The sequence below is a fragment of the Scomber scombrus genome, chromosome 21, assembly GCF_963691925.1.
Source record: "Scomber scombrus chromosome 21, fScoSco1.1, whole genome shotgun sequence".
NCBI lineage: Eukaryota > Metazoa > Chordata > Actinopteri > Scombriformes > Scombridae > Scomber > Scomber scombrus.
The window spans coordinates 13,511,993-13,538,451 of record NC_084990.1 but is presented as its reverse complement, the minus strand read 5'-3'; the positions used below and the strand labels follow the sequence as shown (position 1 = coordinate 13,538,451).

The 26,459-nt window shown below is 37.7% G+C and overlaps 1 protein-coding gene across 1 annotated transcript in view; it reads right to left on the bottom strand.

The window, feature by feature from the left end:
• Positions 1–26,459, bottom strand: part of LOC134003104 (protocadherin-15-like) — a 154,225-nt gene that overhangs the window by 37,606 nt on the left and 90,160 nt on the right. Inside the window, exons 27-31 of the mRNA XM_062442236.1 lie at positions 11,344–11,453; positions 8,606–8,746; positions 5,406–5,533; positions 814–1,044; positions 384–472 (exon numbers count right to left, since the gene is read on the bottom strand). Of these exons, the coding sequence (XP_062298220.1) occupies positions 384–472; positions 814–1,044; positions 5,406–5,533; positions 8,606–8,746; positions 11,344–11,453 (699 nt within the window). The remainder of the gene's footprint in view (positions 1–383; positions 473–813; positions 1,045–5,405; positions 5,534–8,605; positions 8,747–11,343; positions 11,454–26,459) is intronic.

Genomic DNA, 26,459 nt, shown 5'->3' with positions numbered 1-26,459 from the left:
ACTGGGAGGCTGTGCTAGCTTGCACACAAACCTCAGAACCAGCCGAAACAGATTCATCTCTGCATAATGCTTCAACAAGTAAGCACAATCCACACCTTTCTGTAATTATGAGTTGATGTCGAATGAGAAATAATCACCAATGAGAAGTACATTTTTCCCTAGTGTCCCGCAATAAATACATATATTCATATATCAGCAAGAAGTTGTCTGTGTTCTTTGAAGCACAAAACAGGGGTCAATGTATCGTAAATAATTCAAATTCTTGGTTATGAGACTGATTAAAATTGATTCATTGAACATAATTTCCCTCAGATAAAGGTTGTGTCAAAGATTTTAATGAGTGCAAGAACTGAATACAAAAGTAGTGATATACTAATAGTTACCTGAGCAGTTTGTCTTTGTTCTTCTCCACATAAGTTGGAGGGACGTTTGATACAACCACCTGCATGTCCAGCTGATTCACCACTGACACCTACACAGCGGAAACAATAGCAAAAGAGACTCATTTCAGCATTTAAATTGAGCTTAAAACAGTATTTTCAGCTGTAAATAATTACATTAAACACTACTGAAAAAAGTGCTGCTTTGTAAAAGATAACCATTTCCAATCCAACTATACTTGTGACAATCTAAGTTTGTTTTCACAGTGAGTCACATTTTTATATTCTGGGAGCAAGGTAAATCTAGTTGGAACATATGCAAATCATCTCCCCAAATTTGTTTTAAGGAAAATGTAGAATGGAAGATTAAATAACCTCCTTATATGAACGGATTATAAACCTGCCACACGTGTCAAAAATTAAATATACACACCACTATCTCCGCCTTGCTGCTGTGTCCTTGGCCATAGTTGTCTGTAGCAACCACCTCAAACTTAAAATATGACCTCCTCATGTTGCGGTACATAATTGCCGTCTTCACCACGCCGCTGTATGGTTCAATGACAAAGCCAGCTTTGCTTTCTTTAGAGTCTTTACCGGCAGGAGGGGGAATGATCAGCCGGTAAATCATAGAACTGTAGTTACCAGTATCTCTGTCCAGGGCCTGGAAGATGAGAAAAATAAGAATTATTAGAAAGAATGATTATTATAATCATTATCATAACATCGCCAACAGCCGCATCATGATCACTACTATCATGAAAGTGATCTTCATCATCATCATCATCATCATCATCATTTATCATCATCTATACAACCAATACTGGGATGAAGCCATTGTTGTCATTATTTTAGTAACAGAAAGTATGATCTGTAATAATTATAATTGTATTCATGGTGTTTGAACAGCTGATCAATACCAAACACTGCCACGTGCTGTATATTGATCAGTTCAGGACTGATATTCCATCTTGTATTTTTCACTCACTGAAAAGATGCATAATATTTTTGCTTGGTAGATTTTCAGGATTTTTTTTTGCTGGTGGGGAAACCTACACCTAGTACTGTGATGTTTGATGTAGTGCTCTGAATCAGCAGTAGGGGGTAAAGTGATGCTTTTAGCTGCATGCAGGTCCATTCATTGTTCCAACTACCAACTACCAAGCCTGTCCTTCACACATACATGCAAACCTCACATACACACAGACACACACTCAGACAGACATTGACTTATTTCCAACATTGACTTCTGGATTGGAAGTATAGGCTACAGATTCAGCTCAGACATCCACCACATTAAATGTAACATTATGATAGTAACAAAAAAAGTTGTCTTATGGCCAGGGAATAAGAAAATCAGGGGGGATGAAATTAAGGAAATAGGAAGGAATGAATGTCGAAAGGCAGAGGGAATAAGGGAGGAAATGAGGGAAGAATAGATAAATATCTATTTTTGTGTATTTACTTGCGGAGGTACATGGTACAGCTGGGATAACTTTTCATCAATACTTCAACCAAACTGTAATAGCACAGGTCTGGGTTTTCTATTGCACCTGGAAATTGTGTAGCAGTGTGCTACATACTAATTCAGACAGGTTTAAACAGGGTTTGAGAATCTAGTGTAGTATATTTGAAGTAGAGTTAGAAGTACACTTAAAACTGTAAGCATGTGTTTAAATGTGTCAAATCTGCCTCAAAGAACTCTGCAATATGCATATGATACCCTCTATCATCAGACCCTAAACACTACTCCCATGATGTGATACATAAACTGAAGGATGTTCTGATAACTGCAGAAAATTAAATCTAATTGTGAATGGTGATTCTGACACTCCAGAAAACAAAAAAAAACAGAAACAAAAAAATTGTAGTGTAAAACAATATGTCTTTAATGGGTACATTGACATAAAGTTAGCAAGTGCTGTGAAAAAAAATATATTCTTAAAGCCTTTCACATCCAGCATTTTGGATGACTTTGGAAGAAAAAACAATCAGGCAGTGTGTAGCCAGAATAAAAGCTTCTACTCAGATTCCCCAGCACACCTGGGCCTCATTCAAAAGCATTTTCACAAGATGACTGAATCACTTAGTAAGGCAGACAACAACACTGTGTGAAAAAGCAGCCTTCTCATAAGCAATGTTTTTACAAGTGAGTACCAATTTGTTTGTATCATGCATGCGATCAAGGACGCAGATAAGTTCAAAAACACACACAATGTGTTTTACTGATGAATACATAACTTTTGTTTACAACAAAAATCAAAGGAGCAACTTTCACTTCAATGAAACCAAAGGGCTTCAGCATCAAAACTTTTGCTCTAATGCTCTGCAACGTCAACTTTTGCTCTAATGCTCTGCAACGTCAACTTTTGCTCTAATGCTCTGCAACGTCATCTGGCAAGTAGGTCTGGGGTTTTTCTTCATGGTCATCCAGAACATCAGGCTATAGCTTCTCAACATAAACAACAATGGCAGAGGTGCCTTTAATGTCGTTACCGGCTTCATGAGTAACAGAAGCTTGGACCAAAACATGACATTCAGGCAAGACTAGACGGATCTGTATTAATATATTGAAGATGATGATACTGCCTTTGGGTTTACATCAAAACAGCAGTGATTTGGCAGCTGGTGAATGGCTGAGGTTGTCTAACATTGGCTAATGTTTGCTGTGGACTCCTGTGTTGTCATGTTAAGTATGGTCACACAGAGACTGCTTCGCTACTTAGCGCCCATTCACCAGCTGCCAAACCACTGCTGCTTTGATGTCAAATGATAGGCAGTTTCATCATCTTCAATATTTAAATACAGCTTCGTCTCATCTTACCTGCAGGTTACATGTTTTGGTCCAACCTCCTGTTACTGATAACACCTCTGTATGCTGCAGCTGCACCATATATTTCGAGCTGTTAACTCGGCTAACTTAGTATTAACAAATAATATTCTTCACAAAACAACTGCAAAAGTGATCAAGCAAAGTGATAAAACCATTTATGCCAATATTAACTAGCTGTACAGAGAAAGTCAAGGTATCGGTATCAACATGTTTTGAATGATACCCAGCCCTACAATCTATTAATTGTTGCAGTCATACCTGCATAGCCCTGTACTGTCCAATAAAATGCATGCAAGTACACTTTCCAGTTTGAACACTTGCTGATTTCTGCCAGAGAAAATAATTATTTTTGCTCTCTTGTTATCTTTCAGACAAAATCCACTGTAGAAGCAATGTAAACTTTCTTTTAAGCTAGACTTTCTGGATCTGATTTCAACTTAGCTTCATCATTGTAGCTGTGTTGTGGCAACACACCCACACAAACAGACTTTAAAAACAATGCAGGACTATTTTAGGTCTGAACTAAAAAAGTAGGAATTAGGAATTAATCACACTGTGGAGGGAAACAGTAGAGAATGGAAAAAGTGACAAAAATATTCCTGAAATGGATTTTGAAGAATAAAAGAAAGTAACAAGCAGGCTTGCTAACGAGATGCACATCTGCAATCAAATCAATGTCTGTGCTCTAGTATCCTCTGAGGTACTAAATGACAGATGTGCTCAAGTGCACACACACTCTGAGGGCCCTGCATGAAACAATATAGTACAAACAGATTGCAAAATGTTGCCCTGTACACACACACACACACACACACACACACACACACACACACACACACACACACACACACACACACACACACACACACACACACACACACACACACACACACACACACACACACCTCATTAAGACAATGTGTGTTTCAGACAGATGTGAAGGAATTAGTTATACTTGAATAAAACCACCGAGAATGAAAATGCACAATTCTCGTTCTTCCTCTGCCGTGTCTCACTCACTCTTTCATCTGTATGTTTGAAAGTGTGTCCGCCAGCATCCCTGTCTATCTGTCCAGTCATCACCCCACTCCATCAGTTCATCCGCCCATGAATCATGTATGTCTACTCTCTCTTTCTCTGTCTATTCAGTTTGTCTCTCAGCAGGATACAAGTTATCTTTATCTTACCATCAATCCTCTCCTTTCCACCAGATCCATTCCCTCTCCCTGTGGTGAGTGACCCTACGAGCAGGCTATTAGCTCTTACTATCAGTCTGTTAAAGTATTTAAAGAGGTGACTGTAAAGCAGGTTACTATAAAACTTATCTTAGCCAATGATATCCATGTGCAAAAAGACTGCACTATGGTATTTGCAACAGGGGAATAATGATTTAAAACACCAAGTTTATGAAAGAGCAAAGCACATTTTCTATACTTTTCAAGTCTTTGTTGCATGCTCACCCTTATTCTCTAATCTTTCCTGTCACTCTCACTGTGTATGATCTAATGAAGCAGGAATATCTAAGAATAATCTTGAACACTGTAATAAAATATTAAGGCGCATACTTTTCTGCCAGATATCCTGCCCCAGTCTCTTCTGGCATTCAGGCTCATTAAAACATACTGCTACTTTTTAGATAGAGGCTGAAAGAGATAGGCTCCATGACCCATTTTGAGACCTGAAAGGCATTTTAATAATAAGAGAGTCACTCAAGTTGTTTACAGTGATACGAAATTCTCCAGAGTTACAGTAGGCAAAAAGGCAAGGAAACAAAGAGATATATCAATTAACTGATACTGTAAATAGAAGCAGACGTTGAGAGAGAGAGAGACAGAAGAATCTCGCCAGTAATCTTGTTACTTATTGGACTGAATATTATCTCCATACAAGCACACAAACACACACACAAGCATTGTAAGCATTTTCACACTGAGCTTAAATGAATTTAGCTGGAAGCTGTCAAGGTTAAGCTACTTTTGTGACCAAGTTATAACATTTTGAGTTTAACACAAAAAGCAGGGATATTTTCTAAAGCAAGATAAATAAGAGATAAATCTATACAACAATATGAACTGCAAGGAATTAGCATTAACTACATTATATCATCAGCTTTTCCTGATAATTCATCTACTTTCTGTAGTAAATGAATTTGTTTATGTCCATTTTTGTGTTATGTGTGTTTGTTTCAATACCTGTACTTGCAGGACAGAGGTGAACGTTTTGGCATCTTCTGCAACCCCTCCAATGTAAAGAGATCTGCTGAAAACTGGCGGGTGGTCGTTCTCATCCTGGATATCAATCACCACTTTGGCTGTGTTAGCTAAGACACACACAGACACACACACATGTACAAATTTAGGATACACTTTTGCATACACAAAATAACAACAATTAGCCGCTTGATGAACTGCATGAAGAATTTCAATTTCAGTTGTATGAGCTGAAACAAAAACATAAAGTGTGTTTTAAAGGAACAAACCACAAAGAAACACTGAAAAAGAAATTAATTAACAAAGACACACAGTGCCACTGATTCAATGAACTCTACTGTACCAAAGAACTAACCAAGATCAGCCATTAGTTTCCAACAGATTCATATCAACATGTCTGGACTTGCAGTTACAGTTCAACATGTGTCACCTATTGCCAACAACAGCAGACAAGCCATGATGTGTTCAGGCACAGTATTCGGTGTAGGGGTGATGTCTGCTTAGACAGCTGTAATGACTGAAATAGAAGCATATCTGTTCTGTAACACTCCTCCTCCAACTGAAAAACGTGCATGAAACACCTCTTTTGTAGACAAGGAGTAAAGGGTTAAACAGTGATCCAAAAGGTAGAGCGTTACAGTAAATAACTCCAGTCCCAGAGCTGACAGAAGGTGCTCACAAAGTCTGAACATGTGCTTAGAGAAACACAGCGGACTGCGGACTGTCTAGGGATGCTGCAGTAGAGGTGACCCTGAGTTCTGAACCACTTCATCAGATGCATGTGTGTGTTGTTCAATTTTAGATACATATGCATCACAAAACTTCAATGTTGATTTTCAATGTGCTTCTCTCTCCTATCCTTCCTCTCTCTCCTCTCTACCCCAAACGGTCGAGTCAGATGGCCGCCCACTTTGAGCCTGGTTCTGCCTGAGGTTTCTTCCTGTTAAAATGGAGTTTTTTTCTTGCCACTGTCGCTAAGTGCTTGCTCATGTGGGAATGTTGGGTCTCTTTAAATTAAAATTTTAGACCTGCTCTATGTGTAAAGTGCCTTGAATTGACTTTTGTTGTGGTTTGGCATTATATAAATAAAGATTGATTGATTAAAGATTGAAAACTGGTCACGACTTTTTCTGTGGATATCAAGGGTTTTCAAAGTTTTCAAAATGATGTCTGTGCCAAGATTCAGATTAATTCATGCATTAATGTCCAATTACTAGGAAAATGAATGGGAAAGCACATTTTAAATGGCCAAATATTAGATTAAATATTACTTTAATTTAACAAAGCTTCAGATTCACTGTAAGATAAAACATTCTGCCATTGAGCCCCTGACATTCACTGTAATGACTCACTACAGAGAGCTTTCTTATCTGGCCAAAAACAGAAAGTTCTGAAACACACCCACATACAACTGCAACACAATACATCAACCAAACCTTGTAAAAGGATGAATCATGTCAGAAAGAAAGAACACAAACCAAGATTGTTAACTGCTTGAGCTATTTTTCAAGAAAGACAAAAGAAAAGAAAAAAAAGAATCACATAAAGAAACATTTGGCAGGACAGAAAAACACAAACAAACAAACAGGCAGATGCAAACATGAATCTGCTTATCTGCAACATCAGTCCTGGACACACCACACCAAAATGTCTATTTACAATTCCAACCTTCACTTGGGTTAGAAAACTGGATTAACATATTGTTAGAATCTTATTGATTTGTTCCCTGATTAAAGTGTGTATCAAAAAAGAATTGAAGGAGATTTGCTAATGACTACAATGAGTTGTAGTTTTAATCCATGCAGAATGTGTAAATTCAAATGGTTTGAATGAAATGAGAGCAGCATGTGGTAAACACTATGATTAAAGAAGAAAGGGGAAACCCGGAGAGCTGAGCATCCATTAAGAAGTATGCAGATATGCTTTGAAAGGAGAAAATAGAAAGAGAGCAATACCAACAGATAGAGACATATAAAGAAAGACAGAGGGGAAAGAGTTGGAGTCTAATCAGAGCCATGTTCATTTCATTTATAATTTCAATTAAAATGTTGAAAACCTATTTTGGTCTGTGCTTTTTTCTCCCAAAAGCAATTTAAGGAAAATTCATTTTTGGAGGGATTAAAATGAGGGTGGATATTGAAAAACAATTAAGGCTGAATGCAGAAATAAAAAAGCACAAAGAGAGAAAAAAATGAAGAAGGGAGGCTGAATAACAGTGAGGCTGGTCTCAGCTTGAAGCTCATTTAGTACAATTTAACACAGATTTCTACTGTACTGATCACTTTGTGCAATATATGGGACATAATATGCTCATCCACTTGAATCTTCTCAAACATGTTTAAAATATTTCACAGTGAAATAGTGGACTGCAGACCTTATAGGAAATAAGCAATGCAACACATCTGGCAGGAAGGGAAAAGCGAGCATTTCTGAAACAGCCACAACAAGTAGACAACAAGCTGGTGAAAGTTTTGGGTTTGATAGACAGCTACAAGGTTGGGGAGGCTCTTGAAAGGTAATAACAACAACCACGGCCCAATATGACCTGTCTCCAAGACACATGACTGTATAAACAGGGAGAAGAGTACAAACTTGTGCAATGTAAAAGTAGACAGAGCTACAGAGAGAGTAGGTGCAAGAGAGAAAGCTAAAGCCTGAAGCAATATTATCTTAACAGTATCACATAGTGAGATTATCCAGAAGTGGTTGTGTGTGCATAATTAGTGGGAAGAAAATCAGTGAAATATATGGTGATGCAATCCAATGTCAAAAGTTAGTCCTGTAATCTGAGCCCAGCCTCAAAGGAGAAGAGTTCATCATTGTAAAACGATAGTTCCGGTCCTATATTATGATTGGCTGAGCCAAGTTCAAAGCCATCATAAAGTACAAACATCAACCTGTGACCGCATTAGAAATTACTGTGCCAATTATTCAGCTATTCAAATTGTTTCAAAATGTCAGATTTTGTTGTTGTGTTGTTGGCGAGCTAAGCACAGATGAGCGGTGGAAAGAGATGGACAAGAGTTTTTTTTAAAGTAAGTGGACACACTGAAGGTAATCAAAGAGAAATTGAAGAGCTGGAAAAGTTAAACAGGCTTCATCTTTTGCTCCATATCATGCCTAACAATGTTTAAAATTGCTATAAACCACGGACCCCTGTGGCTTATTGCTTAAACACTTACTTTTGGAGGGAGCTCGGAGATTGGAGGACACCACTCTCATGGAGTCTGCTTCTACCTTCAGAACATAGCTGGAATTGGCCTCATAGTCCAGTGGCTTGGCACTGGAAATCACTCCTGTCGTTTCATTTAATGTAAACATCCCTGGAGAGAACGGCAGACAGAAAGAGATAGAGAATACATAGTCAGAGAGAGAGTGGGGAAGGTAACATGAGAGACACAGAGAGCAAAAGATAGTGGAGAAAGGTCAAAAAGGGACACAGAGGAAAATAGTCTTTTTTATAAGCTTGTACAGAGCAGTGTGATGGTGAGTGAACAGTTTTATAGTGTAAAGTAATGACAAGGAGGTCGTGTATCCTGAGCTCTTGACAGAGGGAGTTAAACCAGGAGGTATTTGAACATTGTTTAATTACGAAATGACAGAGAGGAAACAAGCAACCTAAATGGAAGCCTTGTACACCTGGCCCCATTTATACTTGTCATTTCAAGTGTCTCACATTTTGATTAAATTGAGAGGCAAATTAATACACTTTATGTTACACTTAGCAACCTAAAGACATGGCACAAAAAAAGGAAAAACCTGAATGAAAGAGTGGAGAAACATATCAAATGCCGATACTTCTGTACATCAAAGCTCACTGAATGGTTTGATGAGTATCAAAATAATGTGTATAAAATGTAAGGGCCTTTACAGTCACTGATCTCAACCCAGTTTAAGACCTGTGGAACAACATAAGTAAGACAATGTTGTCCACCACTGCTGTCTCCATAAGACCATATAATATAACATAAACTTTCATCTTCAAATCTATTTGGTTATGTCCGTGATTGCCTCTGATGTAATTTGTGTCTGGCTATGTTTGTTTTTCTCTCTCCGGTCGTACACAGGTCTCTCTTGCAAAAGACATATTGATCGCAATGAGATTATGGTGTTCATAATGGTGTTCATCCCTTCAATAGAGTTCCACAGACTTGGCAAGGAGCACTGAAGCTGTTCTGGAGGTTTGTGGTGGCCTGACTCCATACCAAGACATTCATTTTGGTTTGTGCTTTAATTTGTCACCCATTTGTATATGCGCATCCATTAGCCAGATCACAAATCTGATATGGTTACTGGTTAAAAAACAGGAGAAAAATAATCTTTTGAATTGAGTAGTTTAGTCACTATTTTCCTTTGCAAAGATCTTCTTATTGGATGAGAAATGGTATGTCCAGTGTAGACAGCACAGGTGTTCAAAAGAGGACAATTCTTTCATGTAATTTTCACCATTTAAAACCATGAAAAGGAGAGAGAGAGAGATAGAGAGAGAGAGAGAGAGAGAGAGAGGGAGAGAGAGAGGAAAAAAAAGGAAAACCATACAAGCAAAAACTGTAAACGACAAGAAAGGGGAAAAAAAGGATCCCCATCCATTTAATAACAATTCAAGAACATTTGTATACACATACTGTTAATAAATACATTGTGGTGAAATGTCAGTCATCACATTTAATTATTGACATGGCTTCAATCAAATCCTGGAGTCCCTCTCCAGTCAAAAAGGCGTTTTGCTTATTGTTACTTGACTTGGATGTTTGAGATTCACTGTGCAGAGTTTGACACTTAGAAGATGGTTTTAATATTCATCTGCTGAAAGTGGAAAACTTTCTCAGTCCTTGCCTGAGCATGATTTGTGACATCACAACTAATAGCCAGTCCAGTATCCACACAAGTGTGATGTGGAAACTTGTGACATCCAGCGCACATACACAGAATGGACTTTACAGTGAAGTAGGAGACATCTTGTGTCCAACAGTTAAACTTTGGAAATGAAAAATATTTGCATATTTATAGAGTCTGGATTTTTCAATGAAGGAGAAGGAGTGAATGTAATTTTAAGAATTTCTAACTGGGTAATTGATTTTCTACTTGTGGAAAAACCATATCAGTCATTCAAAGTAAAGTATTTTTAATGTCTTAAAAGATGTCTGCAGGGGGGCTTCAAACAAACGTATGAATGACCGACATGGATGGACTAAAGTGATATTAAACTTTTGCTCACTGTCTATCTTACCCATACAGATAATTCGGTGCTTTCACTAATCAAAAAGCCTACTAGTTACTTCAACAGCCATTATCACAGTGGCTACTTCCACACTGTGTAACTCAGTTATACTTGGGAGGAGTAAAGAATACTTTTGTGTCTTACAGATATGGATCCATTTACACTTTTTTAAAAGCAGGCTAGAGTACATCTCAAAGTAGCTCCTGATCATCTTGTGTGGTGATTTGACCGATTAAATTTCAATCTGTCTTAAATGCTTCATGGTTTCTTTTAAACTTGGCTCTTTAATCAGTTATGCTGATTCATCCAAGATGTCTTAAGAAGTTAAATGTTAATTGGTGACTATTTATTTATTGGTTTATTGGCTGCACCATTTATGTCATCTGTTGCTCTGTCTCCACATAACTGCTTACAAGTTAATAACCCCTGTACATAACTCTTTTTTTTTTTTTTTTAAACGTGTTTATTGTTTTTTTCATAAAAAAGTAAACAAACATTCACAGCAAGGTAAACATTCACACAGCTGGTCCCGTAATTTGTAGTTCAAATAAAGTTATTTGCCCTGTACATAACTCTATGTCATGAACTCACCAGCTACTTTATCAGTGGTCACATGCAGGTAGCGAAGGCAGCCAAGTCAACAACTGAAACCCACAACAGGTAAAATCTCTGCGTATAAACAGCTCTGAGCATACTCACCTCCCTCGTTGCCTTCGACGATGGAGTAGACGATAGTTTGATTGACAGCAGCTGCCATGATGACTCCCACAGGGGTTCCAATGGCAGCCTCCTCGCTCACTGGTGGAAACCTGGGAACAGTTCAGTCAATCAATATCTACTGATAAGAAAATTAAATATGCATATTTAGATTTGGCCCTACTTCCTCTTGAGGGCCAACTGCGATTTGGAAAGTTTAAAATCAACTGAGAGTTAAACCTGTGAAGGACGTTCAAATTCTTTTCCTCCTTCATGCTGACAGCTTTCTGTAACTTGGCTTTACCCCAAAAGATAAAGTACATGCAGACACTGTATACACTTAAAAAGCTACTGATAGGGTAAAGCAGGAGTGGGAACTAGGGGTGGAGCCAAATCTGAATATGGTATTCATCACAGCCTACTTTGTTAGTGTGTATGTGTGTATATATATATATATATATATATATATATATATATATATATATATATATATATATATATATATATATATATATATATATATATATATATATATATATATATATATATATATATTACAAATATTTTAAAAATTAGTTGTTTTTGGGAAGGAAAAAATGCTGGTTTTCCTTATATGAGTGCTGTGGGTATTTGTCTGCTTATGCTGATGTGACACTGAACACTGACGTGTGCACTGCTAATCTGTACAAAATATATGAATAAAAAATATGGAATATTTACAAAATACAAGACACTCTTGAACTTGGAAGTATGCCATGAGTTGATCCTCGGGTAAATCTTCCGGCAAAATTGCAGAGGTGTCACTGTTTGAAAGGATTGTTTGTGACTTGATTAGATAATATATTTGAGTCTTCAAAATTAATTGTCCATTAATAATTGAATAGATTTTATATTTATTATTGAGGTTGTAGTGGGTGGTGGTGGTGTACTGGAGTACATTAAATTGAAAAGGGTTTTGTCCACTCCATTAACTGGTGTTTCTACTGAAGTGGACAGTGAGTAGACAGATACAAATACAAATATTGGGCTCTCTGCACATCCCTAGTAGTAACTAGTACAAACTTAGAAAGTTGTTCATGAAAAGTGTGTTCAGAGATAAAGAGAGAGCTGGCTGCGAGACAAAAACGTTTTTTAAAAGCATTTATTTATTTAACAAATTGACGTAATATTTTTCACAACACCCGTTTGTTGTCCTCTGCTTTGGATTTTCTGATGGCATAGATCATCAATGCAACACTATTAACAGCTAGTATCAACTGCAGGATGTTGGATGTCAGTTTCATCTTACAACAGTCAAAGCGGTCAAAGCAGTTCAAAGAAGTCCCTGCTCACTACTATTTAGTGCTGATAACTTAAGTTGGACACACAAATAAAGGCAGTCAGTGGAAATTGAATCTGGTAATAATTAAGACTGCAAGTAATAATTATTGTCATGCTGGATTACTACTGTGGATCAATTATCAAATGATAAATAGGCTGTTACAATTTCCCAGAGCTCCATGTGATATCTTCAAACAGCATGTTGCCAACCCATCAGTGAAAAATGACAATTTAATGTGATATGAAACAGAGGAAGTTAATCTTTGCATTTGAAAAACTGGAACCAGAGTGTTTGGCGTTTGTGCCTGGTTAGAAAACTGTTTTAAAAACAGTCAGCAATTAATTTTTCTGTTGATCAGCAAGTGGATGAATTGGCTAATTGTCTCAGCCCTTAGTAGTAAACTAAACCATACATGACTTAAGTAAATGGATTGAAAAATATGAAACCTGCTTGATCTGATCCAGTCCTTTGGAAACAGGGTGCCTGACAGACTCTATTAGTGGCCTTAGCCAAGCAGTGAAATTGAACCATCAACAGCTATCAAAGAGAACCCAGGCAAGCTTGTGTTTTCGCCCACCTGCCTCTTGGTGCTTACACCCCTGACAGATTTTCTCAGAATCTGGCAACTCTCAAATTTCCAGCAGATTTCACTCCATTAAATAAACCTAGTCCGGTCATTAGGCCAACTGTCACAGCTGGCTAAACACTATAACATGGGCTACCAACTGGCTAAGCTATCAAGTAATCACAACGTGATAAATTGGACTGTTGGGGAGCACAAGTGAGTGTGTGAGGGTGTTTGTGTAGATGTTAACTTTCACCCCAGTCGATTGCTTCTCTTACCACCTGCTCTACCCCAACACTCCAACAAGCAAATATGTGATAAGCTTAAAGTGTATGGAATTAATGTGGATTTAAATAGAAAGAATATATAAATCCTATTGGTAAATGTAACTTAAGTATGTTTAGAATGCAGCAATTAAGGTGAGTACTTAATATAAAAAAGTATATAGACCGTTTAAACACCAGGCATTTTCATTTGTCATAGCAGCAAAGTACAGGTGTTACTAATAACATTTACGATGGCTTAATTTGATTCAAGTGTCCCCGTAAGTGTTACAGCATGCACAATACCAGGACCGTGACACTGCGGCAGCTAAATGGAATTCAGCAAACATAAAGTTTTATTATTACACCTGTACTTTTCCTAGCATGATGTCAAACTGTCTTTAGTGAACAATGCCTATTTTATCTACTGTACTTTGGGGTATTTTATGCTTTTATTAGATAAGGTACAGTAGAGAATTAACAAGAAATGAGGGGAGAAAGGGAGAAATAAAGACCTCTGGCAGGACTCCAACTGAGGATGTCGTAATTACATGATCAGTGACGTAAACCACTTTGACCATCAGAACACTCCCGAATAGTAGTATTTTGTAATCAGCAAAGAGCCAAACATTGTGTTATTAAATTTGATAATTTCCTACACTTTTGGTATGGAGTTGGATGGCCTGTATAGAGTCAACACAATGTCATCTGTGGACACACTTAGTTTGAAATCATGATCATCTACTAAGTAATACCACTTTCCCCATCAATGACACATACGAACAGCTCTCAGGCTAAACAGTATAGGTGACAAAGGACAACCTTGTCTGGTAGGACGATTAAGTGGAAAATCAAGCAATTTCTCTTAGCTGATGAAACAATAGGTTAGGATTTCATACATGCAATTCTGGACAAAAATATTCTTTAATAAAAACACAAACCAATACACACAGGTATGAAAGGAAGATCATTCACATTCATATACTTAACAGAAAATGAAAAACACTTACTCAGCATGTATGTAGTTCAGCACGTGCAGCTATAAAATACATTTAGGGTTGTTCTGTAGTGGATGCAACACCATAGAACAACTTATTTTATCCTTCTAGTCTCACTGCAGCATTTCGCTCTTCATGCTTTTCTTACACATCGTATTCCTCTTTATCGCTAATCCTCTCACCCCATTCATTCCCATCTATAATTGCCCGTCTGCATTCCAATCTTTCCACTTCTCCATCTTTCTCTACACCTCTTTCTATCTCCCTCTGGCATCTGCTTCCAGCCAACATCTCAGCAGACTTCAGCTACAATTGTTCCTCCATCCCCTCTCTCTCTCTCCTTAGCCACAATGGCTACTTGAGGGGGGTGAAAGAACCCAATGGGGAGGATGCCCACCCACCCATACACACACACACACACCAGCTGATACACAGGACTATGTGCACACACACAATCATACATCGCTACAAACGCAGTTACTTGTGAATGGGTCAAAACACATTTACATCCTTACAGATTAACACAAACAAAACCCCAAGCAGATGTTTAGTGTATATCATAATACAGATAATCCTCACACACCTACACACACACACACCTCATTATCAAACCAGTGTCTCCCCTCCTGAGCTCTCTAATCATTGCTGTCCTGACTACAGCAAGCTGGGCTGATACTGATAACAACAGATTCACACACACACAAACATGTACTGCTCTACTTGTGAGGACATTGTATTGACTTTCAATCACTCCCCAAAGGATTAATCTAACTGTGATGTCGCATTAATTTTCATATTAACCCTAAAACAAAGTCAAAACGAAACGAACCTTGTGGCAAGTGAATTTTGAGATTTATGTCCCTACAATGTGATTGATAGCACAAACACCAGATCCATATATTCAGTGTGAATGTAAGCTATAGGACAACAACCTTAACAGAGCTGTGAGAGTGTTCAGTGTTTCAACAGAGTGAAATGAAAGACAGAATAATGAGGATTGTGATAGATGTTGGCAATGATACCCTCTTCTTTGTGGGTCTTTCTCCACTGTCATTCGTTTGTCTCACTCATTATGTTTTCTTTTTTTTAGCCTGTCTCTTTCAGCCCCTGTTTCTTTATGATACATCATCTCCCCCTTTTGTCATTATTCTTTCTGTCCCTCTTCACACTGCTGCTTTTCTCTCTCTCTCTCTCTGCCTTAATTCTGGATCTGTCGCTTCTTTCATGCTCCTTTCCCTGTGTCGCTTTGTCCACAACAACCTACAATATCTTCTCTGCTGAGCAGTGCTTTGGTTCTGTCAAGCTCTGGCAATGCCTCCTTCCCCAAGCTCCCACCACCCCACAGAGCCATGTTTGATCTGCTCTATTGCATACTACATTTAGGGCCTGATTTACTAAAATTTTGTGTGTGTAAAAACATGTGCAAACTTGACATCACCCGTAAAAAATGTGCAAGCTGATCTACTAACGCAGCGCACTCAGCGCACTATTAGGGAAGGTCAGTTCTATTTCTAACACAGCACAGTGTCAGTCAGGACTACAGTTAACCATAAAAATTGCTACTCCAAAAATATTACAACAAGCTCACCACAGTTTAGAATTTGTTTTTTCACAGCAGCCATATTGGAAATCAGATCGAAGAACTGCTGAAACTGCTAGACAGCAAACTATTCTTATGAATAAATAAATGAATCCAATCTACTAATAGCCAAATTGTTAATCAGTTAGGCGATTAATCAGATGTCCACCTCAAACTGAACAAATCTGACACCCATGTGTCATTCTGGATGAAACTCAGTAGGACTACATTTAGCTGAAGGCAACCAATAGGGGGTAAAATTGGGCTTATTACATATTGTGTTTGCCTAGCACCAACAAGCTCACAACGTTCAAATCATAATAGCTGCTTAGTCTGCTAGCTAGCTAATGCTAGGGGAAGACGGCAACAACTAGCCCAAATGAGGAACCACCTGATCTGCAAAAAGAGCCCTTCTTGGTTGAACATTAACAGCAACAAACTGACATGATCTAAAGTTATGGATCAACTCAATGCAAGTATCCTATAAAGTCACTGTGCTTTTGCTCAAAGTTCAGTTCAGTTCAGTTCAGTACAGTTCAGTACAGTTCAGTTCAGTTCAGTTGCTTTTATTGTCCCCTAAGGGAAACTTGGCTTGTAGACAGGTTAAAAAAATGGACAGCTATCAAAAACATGTAAAAAACATAATCACATGTAAAACAAGACAGACAAATCACAAGCAACAATCAAGTCTGGCTGAATTGGAACCACTAAGAAAATCTGTCAGAGAGTCTGCGGGGTTCCAATAAGCTTACCAGCGACCTTCACAATGTGGCCCATTTGGTTTTTATCCCTGACACAAATGCTACCAAACCAAGCGATAAAAGAAAAAGTAAGTACGATTCAATAAAGAGACATCATTTTCTTGTCTACATTAAAATAATTCAGCTTTCTTAAGAAGTACAAACGTTATTGTCCCTTCCTACAGACAGCCTGAGAGTGAACATCAAATTTTAACTTATTATCAATCACTGTTCCCAAATACTTATATTGGTCAGTGAATTCTAGTTGGAAGATTCTGAACAACTAGTAGCAGTCCGAGCAGCCATTGCTAACATCAGAAAACTAAATAACGACATGAAGCTCCCTCCTACTTTTCTCCAGGCCTCTCCATCTTTCTCTATCCAGAGGTTTGCTAGTTGACTGTAAGATTTTCTTCAGGTTGCTGTTGACTGCCCACAGTAATGACCTTAACTTGCTGGCTGATCTGGAGGTTACTTCTTCCCCTGCTGTGGCCATTTTTTCAGTACTGGGAGGCTTACATTTTCAGTCAACATGTCCCTCCACAATTTTAAGCTTGTTGAGACATGCTGGTTGAAATCCAAACCGTTTTCTGATAAGGCAGGATGTACGGTTTTACACTTTAGAGTTAGATTTTTCATACTGTTGCTTTTGGAGTGCTGAGAATATAACATTAGTGCGAAGGGCTTTAGACAAAATGTTGTAGTACTGAGCCAATATTGGTTATTTTATTACAGTTGCCAAGGCATGTAACTAATCTATTTTCTCTTTGTCTGTCTGAATAATCAAAATTCATTTTCTATACCCTCTGGCACTTTTCCTTTCTCTCTAATCCCACATCTCTCTTTCATACTTCTCTTCACTCCACCATATTTGTTCACACATAACCTCTCCATTTTTGTCACTCTCTTTTCTCTGTCAATCACTCTCTGGTTTTTACAGGTCTCTCTGTATCTCTCAAAATGATTCATTCTTTTCTGCGTTCTGTCAGCAGCAGCATCTCAGCATTTTCTCCCCCTCGCCCTCTTTTCACCTTTCCCTTCGCAGTGTTGTTGTAATTGTCAACTGGCAGTCACATGGCTTGGCATCACTCAGTCTGAACTTGAGTGGGGCATTGTTGCGGTACTAATGCATAATACATATATGAGACACAGCAGGACAGTGGGAGAGAGGCAGAGAAACAGCAATATATACATGTGCTTATACAAGCAAGTGCTTCTCTCTTACAAGTAAGAGAGAAGGTGATATATAGACTAAGAAATAAGCAACAAGAACAAAAAAGGAGAAAATGCATGATACCGTGAAAGCAATGAAAACAGCAAGAGAGGGGAATGATGACTAAAAATATGTTAGCGTAGGTGTGTTTGAGTTGAAATGATGTAAAAGAGGTAACACGTATACACATTATCACTGTAAAAATGTGTGTATGCATAGGTGGGTGTTTGAAGAGTGATACCGTGTTCTTTTGTACTGATTAGAAAGAAACACAAGCTCACAGCTACACACACACACACACACACACACACACACACACACACACACACACACACACACACACACACACACACACACACACACACACACACACACACACACACACACACACACACACACACACACGTTTCCATAAGTTCAGAGAACATTACACTTGCATTGATAACCCTAGCACTTAATATTAATTAGAATTACTAGACTGAAACTGTGATTGTGAGTGAGTGAGTGAGTGAGTGAGTGAGTGAGTGAGTGAGTGAGTGAAAAGGTGTTGATCTGGAGTTTTCCAAAACATAAGTTGATGGTATTATTTGCTCACATATAGTTGTACGCATGACTTAAAATGTAAGTGCAACAATTTCATGGTTTCCATGATGCTATCATCACAAAGTATTAATTTTGTTTAAACTTTTCATGCTTTAACAAAATGAAATCTAGTGTATCATTTTGCATTCTGAGTGGTTTTAATGAAACATTTGTATAGCGCAAGTGTAGCCGTAATTTCCCATCAGTGTGTTTGTGAGAGAGAGAGAGAAGAAAGAATGGAGAGAAACCAAAAGACAGTAATGATATTCCTTGTTGTTATCTTTAATCAAAACCAGTCTATTGTGATTGCCCTCTCTTGGTCTCTTCACACCACCCCATCAATCTCTTTCTTTCTATTAATTATCCATCCCCATTTCTTATTAGACACTTGACAGTTGCAGCCACATTTGCTAATGAACTATTGAGGTCCATTTAAGAACAAGAACATAATGATTAAAATACGTAACAATAAGGCTGAAAAGCACTGCAGCATGATAATGTTACAGGAGGAGTCAAACACAATGGTGTGTAAATGTGCTTCCATTGTAATCTTGATTATATTTAACCTTTAATCTTTACACCAAATCTACACATCAAAGTTACTTGAGATGAGATGGCTCAATTTACCAAAAAACAAACATGCTGTGCTTCACGTGGTTAGTGGGTCCACAAACAAGCATGTTAAATGAAAAACTCATTCAATGTCAACAGTGACATACTAGTGTCTATTACAGTAGTTAGATATACCATATATTGAAACAATAACTAAGAGAGAACTGACCAGGGACATAATATTACCAATTTATAAGCGCTCACTAGTAGTGTCTACTACAGTAGTTAGATATATAGCATATTGAAACATCAACTAAGAAAGAACTGACCAGGGAGATAATATAACAAATTTATAAGCTGCCAACTTTTTGTTCACAAAATGCCATGCTCTATCCTCACTGTATCTCTCGAGCTCTTGATTGTTGTGTTATTATAATCTGCTTTCTGATAAGAATGAAGGCTATTATTCAAGTCCGACTAAAATTACATTTATTTTTGTCTATATCTGGACTCCACATCTGGTCTGTAAATCAAGTGTCCTGTGTTCATTCTCAGCCTGAAAAAAAATTGCAACCAAAAGTGGACTGTTAATGTCAGTAACATACCAGAAAAAAATGTCACTTCGGGTTAGATGCTGGTTTGGTCATTCCTCTTCAAAATCCTTGTTAGCAACACACTATTGGTCAATGACTTGAAGCTATAGTAGTTTGTTTCCTTTGTCTCCTTCCAGCTAATATTAATACAACAAGTCTCTGACATGCCCCCGAGCTGGCTGAGACAAAAAGGAGCATGTCTGATATTTTTTGAAAGGCCAAAACTATTAACAATACATTTGAAAAGCACAGTAACATTTTTTACTGCAAAGGAGGATGGGTAATCGTGATTTCAGTTGGACTTTAACCCTCAAGGCTAGTTTGACTCCTCACATTGACATTAGTATGCCATAATGCAGACGTGTACACAAATGCATATTTAGATTACAACCACATTCATAATGTTGGCAACTTTTAGAACATGAGGACAAGAATATTTCACTATCCAATCACATAAGAGTAATGAAGCTGACCTTTTGATCCAGGTCCGATAATACATTCATTGTTTTATTTATTTTACACTGCTGTGGCTAGATTCCTCTGTGTGTTTGTTTCTTTTGATGATCCTTGTTACTACATGTGCCTATGTCTCCTGGTGCATGGAAATCTGTCAGTTTGCTCATTAGAGATGTGTGACACTGTGATTTCAACAACCAACTGTTGACATGTGAACAAAGCCAGATATGTTTATTCATGTTGGGGGAAGCAGAGCAACATTGAATGACTTAAATGTAAATGTGGTTTGTAAAAATGCAAGGTCGGTCAGTTTCACAAATATCTTCACAAACATGAGAAAAATTAATGAATGCATATTTGTGGCAGCACAGTCCCAGCAGACAGCAGTAGTGCCCTGTGCACTCAAGTGGGACAAAACAACACATCTTTTTGAAGGATCGGAGAAATAATGGCTATATTTAGGCTCTGCCTGATGGTGGCTCAAAATACATTTTGAATCAACTTGAGCATATTGTGTTCATGTTACAACTTCACTGTGGCTATTTTTCAGTAAGCAAAGATTTAGCTAATTTTAAGCTGCAATGTAGGACTTGACGGTAGTACAACATAGATATGCTGTGTAACATTGACAGCATTGGATTTTCAGTTGGAAGAAACTGAACTTTAAACGTTTTCTTTTATCTGTTGGCTTGGTCATCTGGGTTTTAGAAGCAAAGAAAACAATCACTACAGTTGTTAAAGAGAGCAAGAAGATAATTGGCATCCAGCACAACAGCATCAACCTGTTCAAAAGAGAGGGAAATGAGTAATGCTGTGCGACTGTGGCCATATTCCTCTTCACATGTAACCCTCTGTCATAAGTTTGAGGACTTGACTTCTTTTTCTTTTTGGAAACAATCAGAGTGAGACACTGCACTTTAGCTATTTGATCTGACAATCAGAGAACTGTCCACCTGCTATCTGATATTATCCCTCAATTATTCCTATATTTAGGTATGTTATGATGAAGTACTTATATTTAAATGTATTTGAACTGTTGAGCTGTTTCTCTGCTGTTTATCTGGATATCTGCTGGATCATAAGCCGGAAGGAGTTGGAGCTTTTGTTTATGCATACAAATTAGATCTTTTTTTTTTCCCTTTTGCTTATAATGACTGGAATGAACTTGTCAGTGATGTGTCTGATGTTTTGAAGATGATAATATTTCCTCTAGGTATGTGTTGTATAAATAAACAACTGCATTATGATGGTGATGAGGAGTCAAGTGGCAATAGCAAAAGCTAGGTCTTCACACTTGGAGAGGGCAGTAAAAGAGAGCAGAAAGGCTAACACACATCCCTTAATGTCTGCAGTGAGTGTGTAGATGTCTATCTGCCTGACTAACTACTGACTATAAGCATGTTTATCTTTCAAGCGGAATTAGTGTCAGTCTGCCTATCTATCAATCTGACTGCGTGTCTGTATCTTCTTGTCCATCTGTGTCTTAACACTTCTTTAGTTGAGTCTTTACCTGCTTGTCTGCTTGTTTGCTTCTATCTGCTCTAATCTGTCAGCCTGTCAGCTCATCTGCTTCTTTAAAGACGTGACTGCTTGTATGTTGATCTCTCTTTGTACGTGTGAGTCTGCCTTCCTACCTGTCTATCAACCTCAGTGTGTATTTGACATGGTGTATTCCAGCAGCCACCATCTCTTGTTTTCTCTCGTTTTTTTCATGTTCCTTTCTCAAACTTTTACTGTAGTCTCCCCCGTGTCCTCCCTTCTCAAGTTTTCTTTCTCACTCAACTTTTTTCTTTATTTTCTCTATCTGACACTGGCGCTCGACCATCTCTCAATTGCTTCTCCCTGCTATCCTCTCCCAATATCTTTCTCCATCTGTCGTTCTTTCTCATGCTCTTTTTTTCATTGTCCCACTCCATCCTCTCTCTCTCTCTCTTCCATACTTTACCCCCACCCTCTCTGGCTGCCTCCCAGCTGTGAGCTATCTTATAAATAACAACACCACGGTTGTTTGCCAGTTGTTGTCACAGTCGCAACATTGCCAGCAGTGCACTTGTCTGTTTGTGTGCATCAACGAAACAAGGTAACCTTCAACCGAGTCGGTTAGACATATACCAGATTTATAGAGCCACAGATCAGCCGTGCTTGTTTTGGCGTACATTGGGGGGGAGGATGCATTTATCTCATAGTTAGAACATAAAATGTTCAGAGGCCTTGGGGGACCTTATTCATTTTGGCAAAGAAGACATTTAATTTGATAAACAGTAGTTTACAGTGAATGAAATGGAGCGTGAACTTTATAAACTGATAGGGAGGCAAGAAGGGAGTAACAAAAGGGACAGAGGTGAAATATTGAATCAAATTTCAACACAAGTCTAAAGGAGGACACATTCTGTGCTGGTCTGGAAAATTAAATGTACAAATGTAATCAAAACGACACATAGTAACTGAAAGCATGAAAAATTAACACATTTGCTATCCAGTTTCAGAAAAGCCCAATTTCTACAAATGTATACCACAATTCAGAAGATGTACTGTACCCATCCCTGGAAATATGTGAGAATAGGATTTTTAACCAACTGAGTATTTGCCTTACAAGCAACAGTTTCTGACCTTGCCAAAGTTCTTGACAAGTTGCCTACAAGGGTTTGGGACTGCAGTTTTGGATTGTAGAGGTTTAAAAACTACAAGAAATGATGAGAAGTAGTATGCTGACATGAATATTACTGATCAGTCAGCCCATCCTCACAAGAAAAACAACTGTATAGGTTGAAAATTCAGCCGACAAAAACAACCAATAGTTAAGTTTGACTGACAGCTGTAGTATTAATGACCCAGTGTTGGATCAGATGGAAACCAAACAGTCAATGAAGGAGCCAGCAACTGTGAAGCTTGAATAAAACGGCTGATACCAACCAGCGAATGATAGCGTGGCTTCATTGTTCCACATGAACTAATGTTATGCTCCATCAGTGAGCAGAAATACAAAATGAAAGGAATTATAATCCAACAACAGGATTATAAAAGGTCTAAACAAATACAGTTGACTGTAGCCGTATTTCACCACATGAGTTGAGTTTTGTTGTGTTCTTTGTGCTTTAACTACTGCACATAATTTGCCCTTCTAGTCAATATTGCCCTTAAATATCCAATTACAGAAACTTTGAAAATTGTTTAGACAGCTCAGGTTGCCCTCTGTTACACTTAGAAAAAAAACATATTTTTAATGACTTAAATGCATCATGCAAATTGCAAATCCTAAACCAACCTAAAAGCTAATTTGCTGGCTCAAAGTTTATGTTTTGTTTTTGTTTTGGTCTAAATAGTGAAAAACAAATACACTTTTAAAAAAAAAAACATTTACTTTATACAATTAAAAACTAAATCCTTCTTTAAAATGAAATCACTAGGAAGAAGTTTTTCTATCTATGTGTTTCTATCTCTTCAAATCAATAAAAAGCCTGGTTGTATGTATTTCACAGCTGTGTACATTATGAAGTAGCTTTGCCAGTGAAAAGCAGACTGAAGTATTCTATCTTTTTTAAGCACAAGATAAAAGATTTGGCCTTGGACGATGTGTTAACTCTGCTTCAGTTTACAAGAAATTACATGTATAAGTTGTAAGTGTATCCTCTTATTAGAGCTGACTAAAAATGCATTTTCTTGGTAGGCTATATCAGCTAACTTAATCACAGACAAATGGCATTGATGTCTTTCAAAAGGAAAATCGGCAGCACTGGGTTCGTTATTGTCCAACTGGCTGATAGAGAGAAAAACCTGCAACCTCCTGCTAATGACCTGTGATTCTTGAACAGAGCATTTACTGGAGTGTATAGCAGTGCAAAGAAGCCAATAGATGCGGCCAGATTTATCTAAATCTCCTTCCATGGTGTATTGTGTTATCTCTATCTTTGTAATGATGCAAGACAAAGCAACATATTGCCATCTTTGATCACACTTTTTTTTTTGGATTAATAACAAAGCTTTGATGTTTAGGAGTGTTTTGGCTCTTAACTCCCTCACCACTTTCTAATTAGATTAATTAACAGGCTATGGGGTATTTTGACAGCATGTGGGACAATCCTACGACTGCATTCACAGACTCACACAAACAGGTGCAAACACAAGAAAAACACACATTAATGCACTTGCAGGCACATAAAGAATAAAGAAAAGTGGTAAGAGGGGTTTGTAGATCTCAACAATCTTTGAAAAGGCTTCTTTTTCTTCTGTTCACTTAACCTCACGCTGATAATTGCCACTGGGTGCTGATAACTATTCATGTGTATGTGATACCAGCTGCATACTAATTTTGCAGGTGCAAGGATGTTGCTACGGTGAGAGAAACAGAGAGATAGAGAGAAGGAAGGAGGGTGAGCGGTTGAGAAATTCTGCTCAGGCTACAGAGTTGCTACAATGATTTCACAAACTTCCTCCTCGGCTTGTTAACTGTTATGGGAAACCCACAGAGGGAAAATGCACAAACAGCAGGTTATAGTGCCAAAGCCACGCTTCACTGGTGCTCAGTCTCTGTGCAGTACTGCACGCATGTATGTGTGCTGGTATGTGTGTTCAGTATGTGTGAGCCATTTCCTGGCATATTCAGCTTTGGCCCAAACACAAACTTTGTTTAATCTTGATCAACATGGATAACATGTGAGATATCGCTCTTTTTTATAACTCTACAATATGCATGTGATATAATGTTTTCGATTAATACATGAGCCTATTAAACATAAAAAGTATGTATAGTATGATTTTTGAAATAGTTGTGTGAAACTTTGTCATAATTAGCATATGAATTCTTGAGTTTTGTCTGTGAGGTCAGTGACCTTTAACCTCTGACCACCAAATTCTAATCAGTTCATCCTTGAGTCCAAGTGGAAGCTTGTGCCAAATTTGAAGAAATTCCCTCAAGGCATTTCTGAGATATTATGTTCACTAGAATAGAACAGATGGACTGATGAACAACCTGAAAACAATGCCATCAGCCATGGCTGTTGCTGAGGCAACTACAAAAATACAAAACTAAAGCAAATCTATTTAAATGCAGTGTTGACGCTAGTTCATCAACAAGTAGTCATTTTACTATATTTTAAATGTTATTGTCAACCTACCAAAAATGCGAAAATGGAAACTTTAAACAAAATTTAAAAAATGAAACACACAAACCAACAACACATATAGAACATGTGCTAAATTGCGGTATTAGCTACTAATGTTTTAGCCAATTTAGAAGATGTATGCATAGATTAGCTGCCACATGGTAAGATGGTAGCTGCAAGCATTGCTATCTGCCACAGTATCTTTTTAGTTATTACCTCTCAGCGGCAAAAAGGTCAGAAAGTTATAGGGGCTTTAAGCCTACATGCTTTATATAAAGTAATACCATGCACAAGGTTCTGTTCAAAGGGGAATGATATTAGACAACTAACTTTGGAATTAAAAAAAGGGAATAAAAAATAATCTTAGTATATATAATGTACCTGCTTTAACTATTGGGTGTCATATTGTGGCTGCCCACTGATGGGTAAGGATAAGACAAAGAGTGTCCCTTAAGGGGCTCTGTAACTTAGTGATGAAAATAGCAAATCTTAAAAGCAACCTCTTGTTTTACTATCATTCTCTTCTTCACTGTGGGAATCAATATTACTCATGCAGTCTTGCTCATGGCTAGAAGCCTGTCTGTTGAAACCACACAAAATCATTAAGCTGTATTAGTAAGCTCTTAAAACCACACTGGTACAATGGTTAGCTTTTATTCAATAAAGCTGGCCTAATTAATTCAAAGCTGGTACACTGTACTCTGTGTAAATACTACATGGAATTAGTAGAACAAAAACACACCATGAAACACACACATGCACAAAAAGAAATGTGTAAAACACACATTGAAAAGACAAATACATAACACACGCACAAAGTGACATTCGCAGTGAACAAACGTAAAAATGTGTCCATGCATGCATTAATGTGGACTGTGTGTTCATTAATAAATACAAAAGATACAAATACACAAAGACTGCACAAAAAAGTGCACACTCATGTAGACAGGCACACACTTTAGCTGGGAGCTTTTACATATTCATAAATGCAGTACTATATGGCTGGCTGACATCTTTTTTGCCTCTAACCCCTTTCCAAAAATTAGAAAGGAGCTTTATTCTGCTCTGTGTGAAAGATAAACCTTGACTTTTTGAAACTTTGTCTGTAATAGTGTGAAAATACGTTCTGTATTGACACTGAAGTTGCAATTACTC